Below are 17,453 nucleotides of genomic sequence, written 5' to 3'. Positions count from 1 at the left end.
CATAGAACTTCTTCTGGCTGTCTTTTTCATATCTTAAACAGTTTATCGGTATTTAGAATTTGTTTCTAAGTTGAATTAATGTAAAGACCTCAGTTGGTAAGAAAGACCACAAAGTGCTTACCAGCCACCCTAATTCTGCATCCAGAATATTAGATGATCAACATTGGCTCTTCATCAGTGCTGTTTCTGGATATTTTTCTGACACATTAGCATAGATGGGGATCTGATGTAGCATTTACTGAACTTGCTGCTACCCTATCTAGCACACATACATTTTTTTTTTTTTTAATGAAAGAAGTTTAACGTTGAAAAAATAGAAAATAAAAACTTGGCCAGATTATAGTGACAAAGCTGCCCATTACCTTTGCAGAAAGTCCCTGTCAGAAGATAAACTTTAAAGCTGGAATGCATGGAAGAGTTCCAAGATAGAATTTAAATTTAAACTGATTCTTTATAGATAAGCTTTTTAAAAATCCACCTCTTTGCTTCAAGTCAGGATTTTAAAAATAAATTTCCCCTTTAAATCTCTTGAGCGATTTTCATTTTTTGCAAGGCCGCACTGCTGGTGTCCTGGAAAAATGGAGAGTTAGAGCTTTATCAGTTGGTGCCCCGAGGTATGTGGCAAAGAAGCTAAATCCTTGAAGATTAGCAAAAAAAATGCAGCACATGGCAATAAGGGGCTTATATGACTACTAGTATTAGTTCAGGTGAAAGCAGTATTGCTTATACATAAAACTGGACAAATCCACTGACAATGTATTTTTAGTTAGCTACAAAGGAGTCTTCTATTACTGGACTTTGCTCTTTGGTGGATTGGGAAGCTTAGTAATCCACTGTAAATGCTCTGCGCGCCCCAATTCTCCGCTCACTCTCAAGTGCACTGCTTTTATTTTAACCCTTAGACGCTCACGTCGTCCCCAGGTTTTGGCTTCGCGCCACTGGAAGATGGCATGAGGCGTGTGGTTTAAGGAATCGAGATAATTGTCATTTAGCTTATTGATTTCTGGGAAAGCCCACGCGAGAAATTACTTTGTGAACGCAGGAGGTGTCTTTGTTTTTATTTCGGTGAGCTTCCTGGGTAAAGTTAATGTAAACCAAAGTCTGGCATGACATTTTAATGTAGAAATTGTATTTCCCGTATGAATTGTATTTCCCCATGTATTATTAGCATCCTCATTAATCTTTTTCTGTACTTGCTTGAATGTTGTCTTTAAGTTAAATGTTTAAGTTCAGCTTCTTTAAGAATAAGAATGAAACTAAGGTTTTAAGTATTCGTAGGGTAGGATTACTAGGTGTCCTGGTTTGCCCGAGACAGTAGCAGTTTACACACTTTTTGTGGCGTAAATACCAGCCCTCGCTTTAACTCCCAAAGGTGTCCCTGGATGATGTGCTCACCGCATCATCCATTACAGGTAGAATTTGGAACTGAGGTAACGTGTTCTGAATCATTCATTCATTCCGCAAGTTTACGAACTATCTCTTGTCTTCGGAGCACGTATCTACAGCTTTTAATTGGACTCACAAAATGTACCTGTTTCTGTTTGCTCGTTTTGTTTTTGCATGTTGTGCCATTTAACTTTTTAAAACAGTCGGTCATAAGCAAACCATGTCTTGATTCTCTTACTCTGACGAATTACTTAAGACAGCATCAAAAACCCAGCCAGTTGAGTGGAATGGAGTCGAGGCCAACGGCAACCACAATTTCCATGTAAACTAGTTAGCCTTCTGTAGAGAAAAAATATTTTACAACCAACGCTAGCCATCTCACAAATATATGTCATTCATCATAAAAGACATTTACAGAGAAAGCGAGCAGCTGCTCCATGTAAGACGTCAGCATTCCCAGCAAAAAGGACTCCAAGTGGGAGGCAGAGAGTCAAGGGGCAGCATGGGAGAGCCTACCTGTGTCAGGAGGCCTACCTGTAGATAGTGTATTTACTGACTTTGTAAACTCTGGGCAAACCACTTAATCCTTCTAGTCCCCCGTGCTCGAGGGTGACGATACCTTCCACACCCACCGTGCAGAGTTTGAAGAGCCAGTCGGATCCCGAATATGGAACACACTTCGTGCTATGCAAGTGTGAGCTATAATTATTGTGTAGCGTGGTAACAGGAATCCACCAAATTACAGTGTGAAGAAGCATAATAATAATAAAGATTTTTTTTCAAGGTAGAGCAGCTTTATGTTTAAATGAAGCTTAAGAAAAGATTAAGCACGTGATTAACAGCGTTGTGGGTTGAAGGAATGTGGAATATTGCTCATCACTTATGACCATATGGCCCTGAAGGTTTGAAGAAATTTAGCAACTTCATGCAGTTTTCCATTCTCTGAAACAAAACTGAATCCAATCCCAGTTTTGCTGTTTGTGTGACCTTAGAAGAGAAAAAGGAAAAGGAAAAATGGTTGCTTCCTATATGATCCAGTTTCCCTGTAAAACAGAAACGGTAACGCCTACCCTACGTGTTTGTTAAAAAACCCATATGAGAACATCTGAAAAATATCCATCCACGATGCCTGGCAAATAGTAAGTGGGTTAAAATGTTCGGTTTGGATATATTTGTCTGTTCTTCCACAGATACTACAGAAAGGTAAGGAAAATAGAGAAATCGTAATAGTTTACAAAATAGACCAAACGAGTGGTTTTCAGATTTGGTTACATAAGGAACTCTTTGTTGGGGGGGCGAGGGGGGAGTGGATGCAAACCCTAGCCAGTCACCCGTGGGTCTTGCTTTGACCACACCCCAGTGACCCTTGGTCCCCTAAGGCCTTAAGGAAAACCATTGGACATACCGGCCAAAGCACCGGCAAATGGAGGAGACATTTGCCGAAAGTGAGACCATTTGGAGGCGCAGGTTTGTATAGGGAAGTCGGTAAGTTTAAGTTTCCATGTGGTGAGATGAGATATACAGGATATTTAGTTGAAAATGCTCGGGTAATATTCTGTCTCGGTCATAGGTTCCAGCGGCACTAGTCTAGAGAGGGAGGTTTTGAAGGCATGATGTATGTGAAACCTACGATTGAAACCATGGGCGTGGACGAGCTCAGTGAAGAAAGTGAGGAGTGGCGAGGGGGCCCAGTAAGGTCAGGACATCGTAGAGGAGAAGGAAGAGGTGTGGTAAGACCCGCAGTGCAGAACATACCAGGACATCGGGAAACGATTGGTGTCTGGGGAGCGTGGCTTTAGTGGCCTGGCTGGGACAGAAAGCGGATTGGAGTGGGTCGAGGAAGGAGTAAGTGAAGGCAGACAATGAAGTGAGGCTGGAAAATAGGAGAGCTTGTCAGCGAGATGCTGAAGGGCAGGCAGGACTTTTAAGATCGCGGGGAGCACACTTACAAGCTAGAAGGAAATAACGGAACTGCAGAGTTGAGGATGCCTAGGTGAGAAGGAAGCTTCCTTACAAGACTGGAGGACATAGACGAGTGCAGTTGTGGGTGCAGAGAAGTTTGTAGGTTATGGGCTCAGGAAGTCCTGCCCGGTGGCCTCAGTGGGTTTTCCTATGGAGTTTGAGGGGCAGAGGAGGAAAGGAAATCACGGGATAGGTCTCGGCTCGGAAGAGGTAAGGGTGTGACGTCATCGCTTCAGATAAGTTCTTTAAATGTGTCTCCTATGCACTTATATGCCCGTGCCTGCGACGGGCACTATGAAGTGGCGATAAACACAACAGACACGGTCTCTGCCCTTAACCTAACTTAGCTGGTCGTCCAGACACACAGGGAGCATAAAAGGCACAGATGGAATTGTAGTTTCTGATGGTACAAGTTTACATGATCTTTACGTTTTTCTTTGAAATTACTCTGTGCCCTTGAGGATGATTTTAGATTGATCCCGGGCAAATGGTGAAGTAACCAAGGGGCAGGGAGCTCAGAGTGCTTGCAGTTGTTAACTCAGTCTTTGAGAGCCTCCCACATGCCTCACACTATTCAAGAGAGTGGTCGAGAGGGGCTCAGTCGGTGAAGCATCCAACTCTGGATTTCAGTTCAGGTCACGATCTCACAGTTTGAGACTGAGCCCCACGTCGGGCTCTGCACTGGCAGCACAGAGCCTGCTTGGGATTCTCTCTCTCCTCTCTCTCTCTGCCCCTCCCCTCCACGTGTGACCTCTCTCTCTCTCTCAAAATAAATCATTATTTAAAAAGAGAGAGAGAATGACTGAAATCATGGATCTTGATGTGACAATGGATTTAAAAAAAAAGGGGGATAGGTAAAAACACACGACAACATAGTAACTTTGATCAATGTGCAACAGATTGACGAGATATATCATATATCGAGCATTATGTTATATATTCATTCCCCTTCAGTGGTTTGCAGTGTAATGTTGCATCCTTCCATACCCCACGACCAGGGATGTTAAACATCTGGCAGTTCCTGGACACTTCCGTTCCCCAAAGAACTGTCCCACCAAAAATGCCGACAAAACACTTGTTGAAAAACTCAGAATGTAGATGGTAACTTGAACTACGGGGCTTCTGTTCAGCCTGCTCATTCAAAATACTCTACCATGGCCTCTTGAGACCACCAATCGTGAGGAACCCCTGTATAATCGGGCTTGATCCCCTTTCTCTTAGCTCCAGTATTTGTGAAGATCTTCAACTTAGCCATCGGTCCTTGCCTTCACTACAAATCCTAGTGTATGTTTCTTCTTTTACAGTATTTCGGATCTGTTGGCCACCAGCCAAAAAAAACGGAGCAAGTACACTTGACATTTCCGTTTTCTTATATGATAACGCAGACTTAAGATGAGTTTCTTGTTTTTCAAGTTCCATAAATAGATGCGTTTTATCCTATTGTGGAGATATCGTTGCATTTTTTTTTCTATTTACATGAAGTCTGGCAATGATGTAAGTGTTTGCCAAATGTCTAAAAACTCTAACAATAAAATGCAAGAAATTAAGCATGACCAGGAAGAAAGAAAGAACGAACTCCCACGCTTAGGTAAAGTGAGTCAAGTTTGGGGAATTTCTCATGATGCCAGAGAGCCTTCAGTTGTTGAGAAGCAAAAGCAAAATTCGCCCAGAGTATCCTTGCCTCTGGCATGGTAGCCACATTTGAGGCTTAGACTGGCCTAGGAGGTTTATGGAAATGAGGCAGGAGGAGAAGAGGTGGGAGGTCTCTCGCTGAAAATGCATTTAACTCCCCTGTAATAACTCCAACAGATCAAACTGGAGCCGGTGCTTCCCGCCCCCAGTCCGGTCATCCCCCGGCTGACGCTGAGAGTTGGCGCTGGCCAAGACAAGATGTAAGTATGCACGTTGCCCGTTGTCCGTTAGAGCGAAGGGAATCGAACTTGCCCGTCTCTGCTCTTTCCTGGTGGGCTTAGAACTCTCACCTTTTCCAGGTGTGAACGTGGAGGGTCAAGCTGTATTTTGAGAATTCTTCATTTTTCAAGTTGTATTGGTTTCTTCCTCAGAGTAAATGCTTATTGCTTTCTTCGACATCCAGGATCCCTTCTTGTTCTTTTTCCCTTTTCGGAAGACATGACGTGGGGTCTGCGTAATTCTGAAGGTCCTGGTTATCTGAAAAGGGAGAAAGGATATACTGGATGTGCTCACTGTCGTATCCCTCTTCTCAAGTCATTCTTAATCACCGTGACAAAGAACGGAGAGTCTCATGGTTTTATTCTGTACCTAAAAACAAAGATACTGCCACCCAAAGGCTTGGTGAAGTCTTAACTATCTGCTTGTTTGTTTGTTTGTTTGTTTGTTTAAGAGAGAACTGGAAATGTAAACCCCATGATCACTGTTGGTCTTAATTTTCACCGGATCATCCTATCAGCTCACCCTTCTTTAAAGTAAATTTAGTTGGCTGGGTTTTTTTTAATTCATTTTTAAGATATGAATTAAGGTCTACAACACTCTTACGTGATTTTAATAAGGTGATAAAACATCGGTCTATTTTTGTAAATTATGGTAAAAACTATTCTTTTTCTAAAAATCATTCTGTATGTCGTTTAAATGAATTGCATCAGCTATAAGTACTAGTTTACAACCTTATTTTTTACGCCTGAAAATGGATTCGTTTAAATTGCAAACAATCAAATATTGTGTAGAAAATAGGCTTACAGGGCATTTAATTGTCATTCAGATTTTAGCCATAATAATGAGAGTAGGAGCCATGAACTTATATAGTAGGTAGAGTAGGCAACAGAAAATATGCTTTGTGTTCTCAGTGGTTCATTCTTTCTTAACAGTTTGTGTGTGTTTTATGCTGCTCCTGCTGATTCCAAATGTAATTCACTGAAAAAGTCCAGTATCATTATTATGAACGGAAGTATAGAGGCAAATGTGATCTTCTAGGAAAGTGTATGTTCTTTTGAAGATTGAAGGAAGAAAATAGTTCATCCTTTTCTTACCTAAATTATCCGCATAATTTCCACCCTTTTTGGTTTCATCAGTAGGAACCTAGACAGTGGGTGGTAGTGTTACTGACGAGTTTAGACAGTATCACAAAAATACTGTAGATTCAGTCCTTTTTTTAAACCAGATACTCTTATACCCCATGCTCTCTATTTTAACTACAAAAATTTGAATAATGCCCTCCTCCCTCAACCAGTGGAGGACAGAAGGCTGATTGATGAGCAAGGAGGCCCAACCAAAGTAGCTACTGATACCATCGTTGTGAAAATTCTGTATTTGGGCTCATTCCTCTACGGGCAAGATATTCTTGTTTATCATTCAACAAATACTCTTCTCTTACTAGTTCACATTTATTACTATTTTCTCAGTAACTCACCATGACTTAATCTTGACTTCCACAAGAGTTCGGCTTGCTCAATCCCTTTAAGGTTTGTAGAAAGACTTTGATAATAATATTCATTTCATCCACCCTTGAGCATCTTTCATTCATTCTGTTGACTATTTTTCTCCTCTCAATAAACCACTCATACACTTAAGATATTGTGAAATATGAAAAATAGATCCTGTTACCCTGGAACAGATTGTCCAGTATTAGGGAAATTGTAATACTCAAACATTCCAGACAAATTGCCCATGACAGTATAACATTATTATATAATATGCGAACCTTCGGATATTTAGGTAAATAACCCCCGTGTTATAAGAATAATTAGTCATTTGGCCAGAGTCAGGCACAAGGAAGTGCTTATAATGAACAAAGGAATAAATTCAGTGAAATAGATTACATTTTAAAATAAGAGAGAAAAAGAAGCCCGTGTCACCTAGTAATAGGATTTTATGTAAAATGTATCTTAATCAGTAAAGAGCCTTTTTCTTTCTTTCTTTTTTTTTTTTTTTTTAATCCAAATCAAGGATCAGCCCACTGTGGCCCATGAACCAAACCAGTTTTCGTGTGGCGCGCAAGCCAAGAAAGCTTGGAAAAACTTAAGAGTATTTTATGACACATGAAAATTGTATGAAATTAAAAGTGATCTTTTATTGTTGTAGCATAAGGGTACGTGGCTTATTCCACGGCCATAACGGAAGAGAGGAAGTCGATTCGTACAAATGTGCCTTCACTCAGTTTGTGCGCACCTGGGGCTCTAGCGCACCTTTGAAGTGAAGTTAACGAGCAGAGTAGGATGCGGAAAGGGGGGTCTAAATAGTCCAGGGGAAGGGGCTGTTTATTGCCGAGGAACAGGCAGAGGATAGAACCTTTTGAAATTATGGGCAAAGGGAAAAGCTTTACAGGGCTCAAATTATACCCTCTCAGTGGAAGATCTTGAAGACAACATTTAGTTTCTAAAGTTTCCTAAGTGAGGAAGGTCTTCTGCCCTTGATCTGGGAAAGTACTTTGAGGTTAGAGTATTTCCTTCGTCCTCTGTTGTTGTTCCTCGAGGCAAGACCGCGGTCCCTTGTTTTTTCCTTTCTGTAACGTGCCTGGAGCCTGTATTCTAAAGAACCTACGGGAAGTCCAGGACCTCCGCCAGAGAGCGTGGACGTTCAAGGTGACTTTGCAGGGACTGCACTTGCCTTTAACACGCCCCCCGGTGAGGGGCACGCAGCGTTGCCCTCAGTCAGGAACGGAGGTGGAAGCGGATCACTAACCCTGAAACCCCGGTGTCCGCACGGTGAGGCTGGTGAGCAGAATGGCCGGGAGACGCGGCACCGTGAGGCACATACGAAGACGGCCCAGGCCCGGGCCCGCCTCGCGGTCGAGCAGGTGCGCGCTTCCCCAGGCACGGCCGCCTGGACTGTGTTGATGAGGATCGCGAGGTCACACTTGCACTTGGGGATGGGCCGTGTCATCCGTCCTCCCGGTCTTCCCGCTCGCCGAGTTCGTTTATTCTGAGCAGGTGAGGAAGAGCGAGCAGCTTACGGCGCTCGTTTGTTCCCATCTCTCGGAAGGGAACGGCAGAGCACCGTGCTGGAGCAGGTCGGGGGCAGGGACCGTTGGACGAGACGGTCCGAAGGCCAGGGCCAAACGGGACCTACAGCTCTTCTCAGTTTAAGTGTGGGGCTCAAGGCGCCGTTAAAGGAGCTTCTCATTGAAAGGGTGATCCTAGGGGCGGCTGGGGGCGCTCAGTGGGTTAAGCATCCACCTTCGCCTCAGGTCATGATCTCACCGTTCGGTTCGTGGGCCCAGCCCAACCCGCGGTGTGTGGGTTCGAGCCCCGCATCGGGCTCTGCGCTGCCAGCTCGGAGCCTGGAGCCTGCTTCGGATTCTGTGTCTCCCTTGCTCTCTGCCCCTTCCCTGCTCATGCTCATGCTCTGTCTCTGTCTCTGTCTCTCTCTCTCTCAAAAATAAATACGCATTTTAAAAAAATGTTTTTACTAAAATATTTTCAAAGAAAATAAGCATTTTGGGGCACCTGGGTGGCTCAGTCAGTTAAGTATCTGATTCTTGGTTTCAGCTCAGGCCACAAGGTCACAATTTGTGGGTTCAAGTCCCGTGTTGGGCTCTGCACTGACAGTGCAGAACCTGCTGGATTCTGCCCCCCTCTCTCTCTGCCCCTCCCCTGCTTGTGCTCTCTCTCTCTCAAAACAAATACATGAACTTTTTTTTAAAAAGCCCCTTAAAAAAAAGAAAATAAGCATTTTATATTTCAAAATGTAGCCAGATTTAGCTGAAAGACATTTGACAGGGTGAAACGGGTACAGTGAGCTCTCGTGATGAGTCCTTTAGACAAATCACAGCAGGTGGTTTTTATCCTACTCTCTGCCTTTTCCCTCTTTATGTGAAACGTTATTTGTTTATTCACATATAACTTTTTTCCCAGTCTAAACAAGCTGACACTATCCCTTCGAGAACGTTAAGTCAAAGAGAACAAGAAAATTACTAGACAATAGAAATAGGAAACTAATCCCAAGGAGAGGAAAAAGAAGCAAATGATTGCGTGTCAGATAGAACTATGCTGCCTGGCAATCAGGGCAAAAAGTGAAATAGCGTTTTTAAAAAGGAAGAAGATACCTCTCAGTTTCTCAAGAGAGACAAAGCTCTTCAAGGCACCAAACTTGAAACGTTATTCCCATGCGGGTCCAGGGGAGAAAACAGTGCCTTCCGCGGCAGCCTTTACAGCAGACACAAAGACAGTTCCTGTCCCACTGTTTCTTGCGACAAGCTCTGATCCAAAGGTATAGCCTGGTTGCACACTCCGTGAAGAAGACTCTGGAAAGAATCCTCAGGTCTCTAGTTGAAACGCTTGTATCTTCGTTTTGTGTTGATCAAGACTCTTAATTCCAAGTGACAGAAACCCCAGTGAGCTTAAAGGGACAAAGTAAAAGGGGTTTATTTGGCTTTAGGTGAGGCGGTCTCCAGGGTTCAAAAAGTATCATTAGGACTCTGCTCGCTTTCCTGTACTCCGTCTTGCCACTGGATGGTGACAGACGTGGCCCCAAGTCACCCGAGGCTGGCCTGGTTCTCGGGGCTCAGCAGCCCTGGTGCATCCCACCTCCCCCTCCCGCTGGCTCCCATTACCAGTTCTCATGAGGGCCTCGGGGTGGGGGTCCCAGAAGGAAGGGGGGACGAGCGGCAGGCAGAAATAATTGGCATCTTTTATTTAGGACAAGGCAGCGCTAGTTCACGTGTTGACGAGAGCATGCTGAGGTGGCAGAGAGAAGAAACTTGTCGGTTAAAAAAAAAAAAAAAGATCCTTTAGAAGTCAAGTTCAAGTTCAAGGAACATTTCAGATCATCATCCTGTCAGACTCGGAGGGCCTTTTTGCTTTTCTATTTTTAATTTACTTTCTTTCCAATAAAACTGTCTGCTTTTGATTTAAAAAAAAGAAAGAAAAAGAAAGAGATTGACACAAGATTGCCCTGGTTAGCTTGCCACTGAAACGGCAACATTTCCGAGGTGGTTCGCCTATAAGAGAAGCCAAGGAACGGGAGCACTGACCGCTCCCCCCCCCCAAAAAAAAAATCTTAAGAATAACGGTCTTTTAAAATTTATGGCAAATGACTTATTTTTCATGCTAGTGAAACATGTTGACATTACACATGAAGTTCCCTAAGGAGCTGAACAACTGGAGCACGAGTTGTGGGTCACACGTGATTCTTGCCCCCTGACTGTACTTAGAAACTCAGCAGACCCGGACCCACGTGTCTCAGCTGTAATTCCGAGGCGAAGCAGGCCAGAGGCCAGTTTTTTCCGACTCAGGTCTGCGGCCCTTTTGTGACTTTTCCAGACAAGGAGTCCTCGGCCTCCGTCTCTTCCTCTCTCGTTGTCGCGGACCTAAAATGATGATGAAATCTCCAAGTTTAATTTCCTCCCCTGGCACGTTGTCATTTGTTCATTAACACCAAACATGCAGCGCATGTAAGGAAAAACACAGCACGCTGTCCGAAACACTGACTTCAGGTTTGGGGAAATGCTTTTACTACACAGGAAAACAAGTGGAAAGATTATAATCAAAGCATTTCCATCTTACTTGTAAACAATTACCGCCGTCCGTGCATGGATGCCACATTAGAAGACTCGGGGAAATTTACTGGATTCCATTCTAATGCAATTAGAGCTAATTTTGTTCTTTAAATGAATAAAAGGTCAGCTAGTAAATCTAGCTTATCTTGAGTCCAGACTTCAATAAATTGTTTTATTTAATTTGTTGTAAAAGATCTTATCCTTAATGGGCCTAGGCCTTATTAGTTCACTTAGGTTTTAAAATATTTATGACCACCTTTTTAGATATGATTTGAATGATAGTTGGAAAGTTTCTCTCTGCAGTGTTATCAAGGCCCAGAATCACTAATTGAGTGAATATAGGAAGGTACTTAAGATTTGTTATCTAGAAAGAGCTGATGCGAACTTCCAGAATTTAAATGTTCTTTTAACCTGTGACAGGCAGAGACAATTTAGCTCTATCATGGTAACCTCTCGGATACTATCTGGCTATAATTTTCCCTACAGATCAAACTACTCACACTTCTCGTGTTTGTAACGAATCCGCACCTACTGATGGAGACACTTAGGCGCTCTTACTGTCACCGACAACAACGTGGGACATTTAAATTGTTCGCGTCCTACTCTCTCCTGTCATTTTATGGGGCAGGTATTCACCTAAGGACTTGAGAGGCCTGGCGGAACGCCGCTTCTTCTCTATCCTCCCACCCGCCTCTGACGTTTCTAAGATGGATAATCTTGTCACGGCAGGACTTCTGTGATTTAGAATATTGCGGCTTGAAAAAACTGCGGTTGCCAGAGTCGTGGGTTGAAGGATGCGCCACCGTGTGGGGCCGAGTGGCCGCGCCACCCTGTCCGGAGTGACCGTTTGGGCTCCTCACGGCTTGCGTGCCGGGCCCCATGGGGTGCGGCATCCCTCCTCAGTTCTAGGAGCTCCTCCTCCCGGGCCTGCCTTCGTTCCCACCTCTCCTGCCTCTGCCCCTCCCCACAAGTGCCTTCCCCTCACCGTCCCCCCTGCCCCGCATCTCCCCCTCCTCCCTTCTTCTCCTGTCTCCGGTCTGAGAGGCTCCATCTAAACCTGCTAACCCGTATGGCGGCTCCCCTCTACCTGACTTCCTGTCTTGGTCAGACCCTCCTTGTGTGTACTTCCTCTGGGTTCCTCGGTCCCAAACCCACCGCATCTGGTTTCTGCTCTGGGAACTTTCCTGGAGCTTCTCACCAAGATCCTTAGCCGCAGCCCCCGGAACATCCATCCTTCCTGCTACTGTGGACACTGCTGCTTCCCCCAGGCCCTTTCTGAAACTTGCTCTTCTTTTGTCGTTCTTGATCCCACACATTCTCTGTAGTTCTGTCTTTCTTAGACTTCCTTCTTTCCCCCCGCCCCCGCCCCTGCCCCTGGCCCGCCTTACTCTGTTCTTCTCCCCAGACTGCCCCAGTCACTCCTTAGGTCTCAGGTGCAGTGATGCTTTTCCAGCTGTGATTTCTCCCCCCGATGCCGACTAGGCTTCTCGGTGACCCACTGCCAAGTTCTGACTGAATGCGCAGGGGCACCAGAAACATAGCAGTGCCAGACTTGAACATAACAGTGCCAGACTTGAACACACCGTTATTTCCTCCAGCCTGGTTCTTCTTCTGTTCCTGTATCTATCAAGGGTGAGACCAGAGCCCCCGTTTTCTAGGGTAACTTGGAAGGAGGCAAAGGCTGTGTGACTACTGGAACCAACGGCAGATTCTATTTGTCGTACTACCAGCCCGGGCATCTTGCAAACTAAGCCCTGAGCGTCTCCATAAAGCTCCGGAACGGTTGTTTTGAACAAAACTTAGGGAAAGAGAAAGACTCTGTCCTAAGAAGTCTCCTCGATCCTCACTTGGGCTCTTACACGTTGTGGGCGGCACCCGTAAACCTGGGTCTCCTTGTGGACGCGAGGGGCCAGCCGCCCCAGATGGAGGCAGTGTCTGTGCCCTTATACACGCGCGTCCATAACCGGCTCCGAGCACAGATACCTTTAGCTGGGAAACAAAGCCATAAGGTACGGAGAGAGATTTGCTTCCCAGAAAGAGAAGCTGATTATTTTTGAAGGTTTCGCTCGTCACCTACCCAGCACATACCCTCTTCCACCTGAGTTCCGAGCTCTGTCCTCACAACGCAGGAAGCCCCAGCGTTACCAGCCAGGCACAGAAGCATGAAACCCAGAGAGGAGTGAGTCCCCCTCCCTGCCTCACAGCCCCCCCCCACCAAGCCACCAACCAGCCGATCCCCAGGCCCTGCCAGTTTTGCTCCTAACATTTCCTAGCTGCGTCCCCTCTCCTCTGTCCCTGCTGCCACCCGGGACTGCTGTCCCTGCCCGCTCGCTCCAGAGCCATCTCCCTAGAACCCTCGGGAGCGTTTAGAGGCTGGCTCGTTCCGTCCAGCATTACCAGACTGCTTGCCATTTCCCATACGGAGCCGGATATTTTTCATCTTTCTTTTCTCCGGTGGAACCTTCTGCGTCGTCTGCCTTCTGACCCCTGCCTCTCTGTCAGATGCGTGTTCGTGTTCACCTCTTAGAAATTGTCATTTGTGGGGGCGCCTGGGTGGCTCAGTCAGTCGAGCGTCCAACTCTTGATTTCAGCTCAGGTCACGATCTCATAGTTGTGAGATCAAGCCCCACGTCGGGCTCTGTGCTGACAGCACAGAGTCTGCTTGGGACTCTCTCTCCGTCTCTCCCTGCCCCTCCCCTGTGTACACACTCTCACGCTCTCTCTCGCTCTCGCTCTCTCTCTCTCTTTCTCTCTCTCGCTCTCTCTCTCATTTGTTATTAGAAGACGTGGTCACAGCCCACCTCCCCATTGCTACTCCCAGCTGGCATCCCTCTCCCAAGTGCCCGGAATATGCTGTTTCCCTCTGTGTTGTTCACTCGGTATGCTTTATATATCTGTTTGTGGCTGTCCTCTTCCCTAGACCATGAGTCTCTTGGATATTGGTGTGTGTGCCCCATTCACCTTTTTTTTTTTAAGAGAGAGAGAGAGAGAGAGAGCAGAGGAGAGGGGCGGAGGGAGAGGCAAAGAGAACCTTAAGCAGGCTCTGTGCTCAGCGCACAGGCGGACGCAGGGCCCGATCCCCTGCCCCTGGGATCATGACCTGAGCCAAAATCGGGTATCAGACAGTCCACCACTAGCCACCCAGGTGCCCCCCATCCACCTTTTATCTCCACTCCCAAAGAGTAGGAGGCATAGGTGACTGAAAACGAAGATTTGTTGAGATACGTTCAAGGATTCAGACAGGCTCTTGGCTCTTCAACCATGGAGCTGATTTTTGCTCCGAGCAGAATTTCATAGATGTGGAGCGGTAGCCAAATAGAATTTAATGGAGTTGCTTTTCCAGAATTGCTTTCACATCAGGAGCAACTGTGTTTTGGTTAAGTAAGAAACAAACAAACTTAAGAGGAGCTAAAGGAACAACAGAAAGGTTTGTCTTCTATTTTATTTTACTTTCTTCTTCGAGTATAGTTGCGGGAGCTTACTCTTAGCCCTACAGGAAGAGAAGAAAACAACTGCGTTTGGTATGGAAGTCTTTTGTCAAAGATTGCTTTTCCTTCCTAACCGTCGCTCTTGGTGTTCTATGTGATGTTACAGGTAATTTGAATTATAAGAAGATGCTGGAAATAAGTTGCTGCAAGGAATTGGAAGGTCTCACAGGTGGAGTGACCAAAATTTCCAAATTTGTTTTTAAATAGTATAAAGTCAGTCACTCTGTATAGTCTGTGTGAAAGGGAAATGTGGATCTTTTTAAGACCTGCATTATCTTTATAATGACAGCTGTACAACCCTGTATATCCTCTGAATAGACAAAAAAGGACACCCATCCATTTGAAAATGAAATTATTAGAGTTCTTTTTCTTCCAGGGTACCCCGGTTGTCCATCTGTGACTCTCTATGCCACATATAGTTAGGATTTTAACAAACAAGGAGTAAATAAGGATATCTGGGCAACAAAACGTGTAAAAACCCTGATCAGGATATAATAGGTCTTTAATAAATGTTACTTACATGTTTTTGCTTTTTAATAAGCTGACCGGACATTTGGTTTAGAGAAAAATACTTTTCACATAGGTGTTACATAGTCTTTTAGTGGATATTTCAGCAATTTTTTCAAAACTAAATATGGGGCGCCTGGCTGGCTCAGTCGGTGAAGCGTCGGACTCTTGATTTCTGCTCAGGTCCTGATCTCATGGTCATGAGATCGAGCCCGGTGTCAGACTCTGCTGACGCTGCAGAGCCTGCTTGGGATTCTGTCTGTCCCTCCCTCCCTCTCTCTCTCTCTGCCTCTCCCCTGCTCACCATCTCTCTCTCTCTCTCTCTCTCTCTCCCTCTCTCAAAATTAAATAAATGAACTTTTTTTTAACATTAAAAAAAAAAAAACTAAATAGGACGGGGCACCTGAGTGGCTTATTCAGTTAAGCGTCCAACTCTTGATTTTGGCTCAGGTCATGATCTCATAGTTCATGGGGTCAAGCCCCACATTGGCCTCGACACTGATAGCACAGAGCCTGCTTGTGATTCTCTCTCTCTCTCTCTCTCTCTCTCTCTCTCTCTCTCTCTCTCCCTCTCCCTCTCCCTCTCCCTCTCCCTCTCCCTCTCCCTCTCTGCTTCTCCCCCGTTCACGCTTTCTCTCTCTTGCTCTCTCTCAAAATAAACTTTAAGAACAAAAAAAGTAGGATGGTCTTACACATCCAGTTTTTCAAGTTGGCCCTCCCTCTTTTTTGGCCATTTCAGTTATTCCAGATTTTGCTACAACAAATAAACAGCATCCTCATATCTAGACCTTTGTGTATTCAAATATCGCTTGGTCAGAAAATATGAACGCAAGATTTTTAAGAGATTCTAATGCCAAATTATCAGCCAAAAGCCCCTGCCCCTTGAAGTTCCCACCACCGGTAACAAGAATGAAATGACTATGGCAGAGGAATTGGTCAGATCTGATGGTTCTGAAGTTCTAAGAAACTCTGGGGTAGCGGAAACGTTATTTTATATGTGTATCAGACTGACTTCTGTTCTTTCTTGACGTATCCGTCAGGCCAAGGTTCGTAACTTTTCTCACCCTTCCAGGCTAGTCTTGATGTGACAGGATACTAGAAAGAACTTTGAGGAGACCAGAGGACCAAAATCTGAAGGGGCCTCGCAAACTCACAACTAAATTCTTTATTTAGGCTGGTAAGTAGGTAGGAGCTGCATGACCTTATCTTTTCTTTTTCTTCCTTTTTTTCTTTTTTATTCTTTATCTGTCTTTCTATTAAAATGATCTTAATTTTGAGTGTGACTCTACAGTCAGTGGAATAATTGCAAAAGCCCTTTCAGCCTCAGAGAAAATTTTATAAACATCATCTTATTAGATTTTACTTTATTTACTTACTGCTTTAAACTCCCTTGGACTTTTTTCTTTTTTTATATTTAAAAAAAATTGTTTATGCTTATTTATTTTTGACAGAGAGAGAGAGAGACAGAGCATGAGCAGGGGAGGGGCAGAGAGAGAGGGAGACACAGAATCTGAAACAGGCTCCAGGCTCTGAGCAGTCAGCACAGAGCCCGACGCGGGGCTCGAACTCACAGACTGCGAGATCGTGCCCTGAGCCGAAGTCAGACGCTCAACCCACTGAGCCACCCAGGCGCCCCGGACTTTTTTCTTTTTTAATGAACCTTCTTTTTCATAAAAATCCTTTAAACATTAAAGCAACCAAGTGATTGCTCATTATATATTTTTTAAATGTATTTATTTATTTTGAGAGAGGGGGGAAGGGGCAGAGAGAGAGAGGGAGAGAGAGAGAGAATCCCAAGCAGACTCTGTGCTGTCAGCATGGAGCCCGATGTGGGGCTCAAACCCACGAACTTGAGATCATGACCTGAGCAGAAATCAAGAGCTGGACGCTTAACTGACCGAGCCACCCAGGCGCCCTGCTCATTAAGTATTTTATCAATGTTCATCATCAATAACTAGTCTATTTCTTTGGCATGTGGGAAAACATCTTTTTATCTTATCTCGTATTTCACAGCTTAACAATTGGACATGTTCTTTGCCAAACAAAGTGTTAAAACCCTCTTCACTCTCATTTTGGAAGATCATCTTTATTATCAAAGATCTAAGATCAGACAGTCTAAGAGGAGAATAATACTGCAGCTGTCCAGAGTAGGGTACATATTATACTATGTATACACAAGTGAAAATGATACATGCATATGTAAGTGTCAGGAGTAGGATACATATCATACTATGTAAATGAAAATGCATAGCCTATAACTTTCAGAAAGTTATATTAGCCCACAATATACGTGTATATCTATATTTCACTTACTTTAGCCCATAAAGGTGAAAATACATATACGTATGTATATCTATAAGTATTTTCCAGGCCGTTTACCGAGGAGGGTAAGAATTTATGGGAAGCATGGTGATTTGGAGTGACGACACAGCAGCTATTATCAAATTTTAATATCTTTTAAAGAAGTGGTGTTGGATTTTTCCAAGCATGACTGCAGTAATAACTGAATTTTATAACACTCCAGTGAGATACAAATCTTAATCACAATCTTGTTCATTTTTCAAGTTCACTGAATACCGGCTTATTGCTTTTAATGTTTTCAAATAACTTAGATGTTCTTTAATCCTAAAATGAATGAA

The 17,453-nt window shown here is 44.4% G+C and overlaps 1 protein-coding gene across 2 annotated transcripts in view; it reads left to right on the top strand.

The window, feature by feature from the left end:
* TAF3 (TATA-box binding protein associated factor 3) overlaps window positions 1–17,453 on the top strand; it is a 181,796-nt gene that overhangs the window by 140,608 nt on the left and 23,735 nt on the right. For both annotated transcript variants that reach the window (XM_019460838.2, XM_019460839.2), the window contains exon 4: window positions 5,158–5,240. In XM_019460838.2, the coding sequence (XP_019316383.2) occupies window positions 5,158–5,240 (83 nt within the window). The remainder of the gene's footprint in view (window positions 1–5,157; window positions 5,241–17,453) is intronic.

Source organism: Panthera pardus, unplaced genomic scaffold (genome assembly GCF_024362965.1).
Source record: "Panthera pardus isolate Hobbes unplaced genomic scaffold, ASM2436296v1 HiC_scaffold_6, whole genome shotgun sequence".
In the NCBI taxonomy this organism is placed as follows: domain Eukaryota; kingdom Metazoa; phylum Chordata; class Mammalia; order Carnivora; family Felidae; genus Panthera; species Panthera pardus.
The sequence above is the reverse complement of the archived record's forward strand: the minus strand, read 5'-3'. Positions and strand labels throughout refer to the sequence as shown.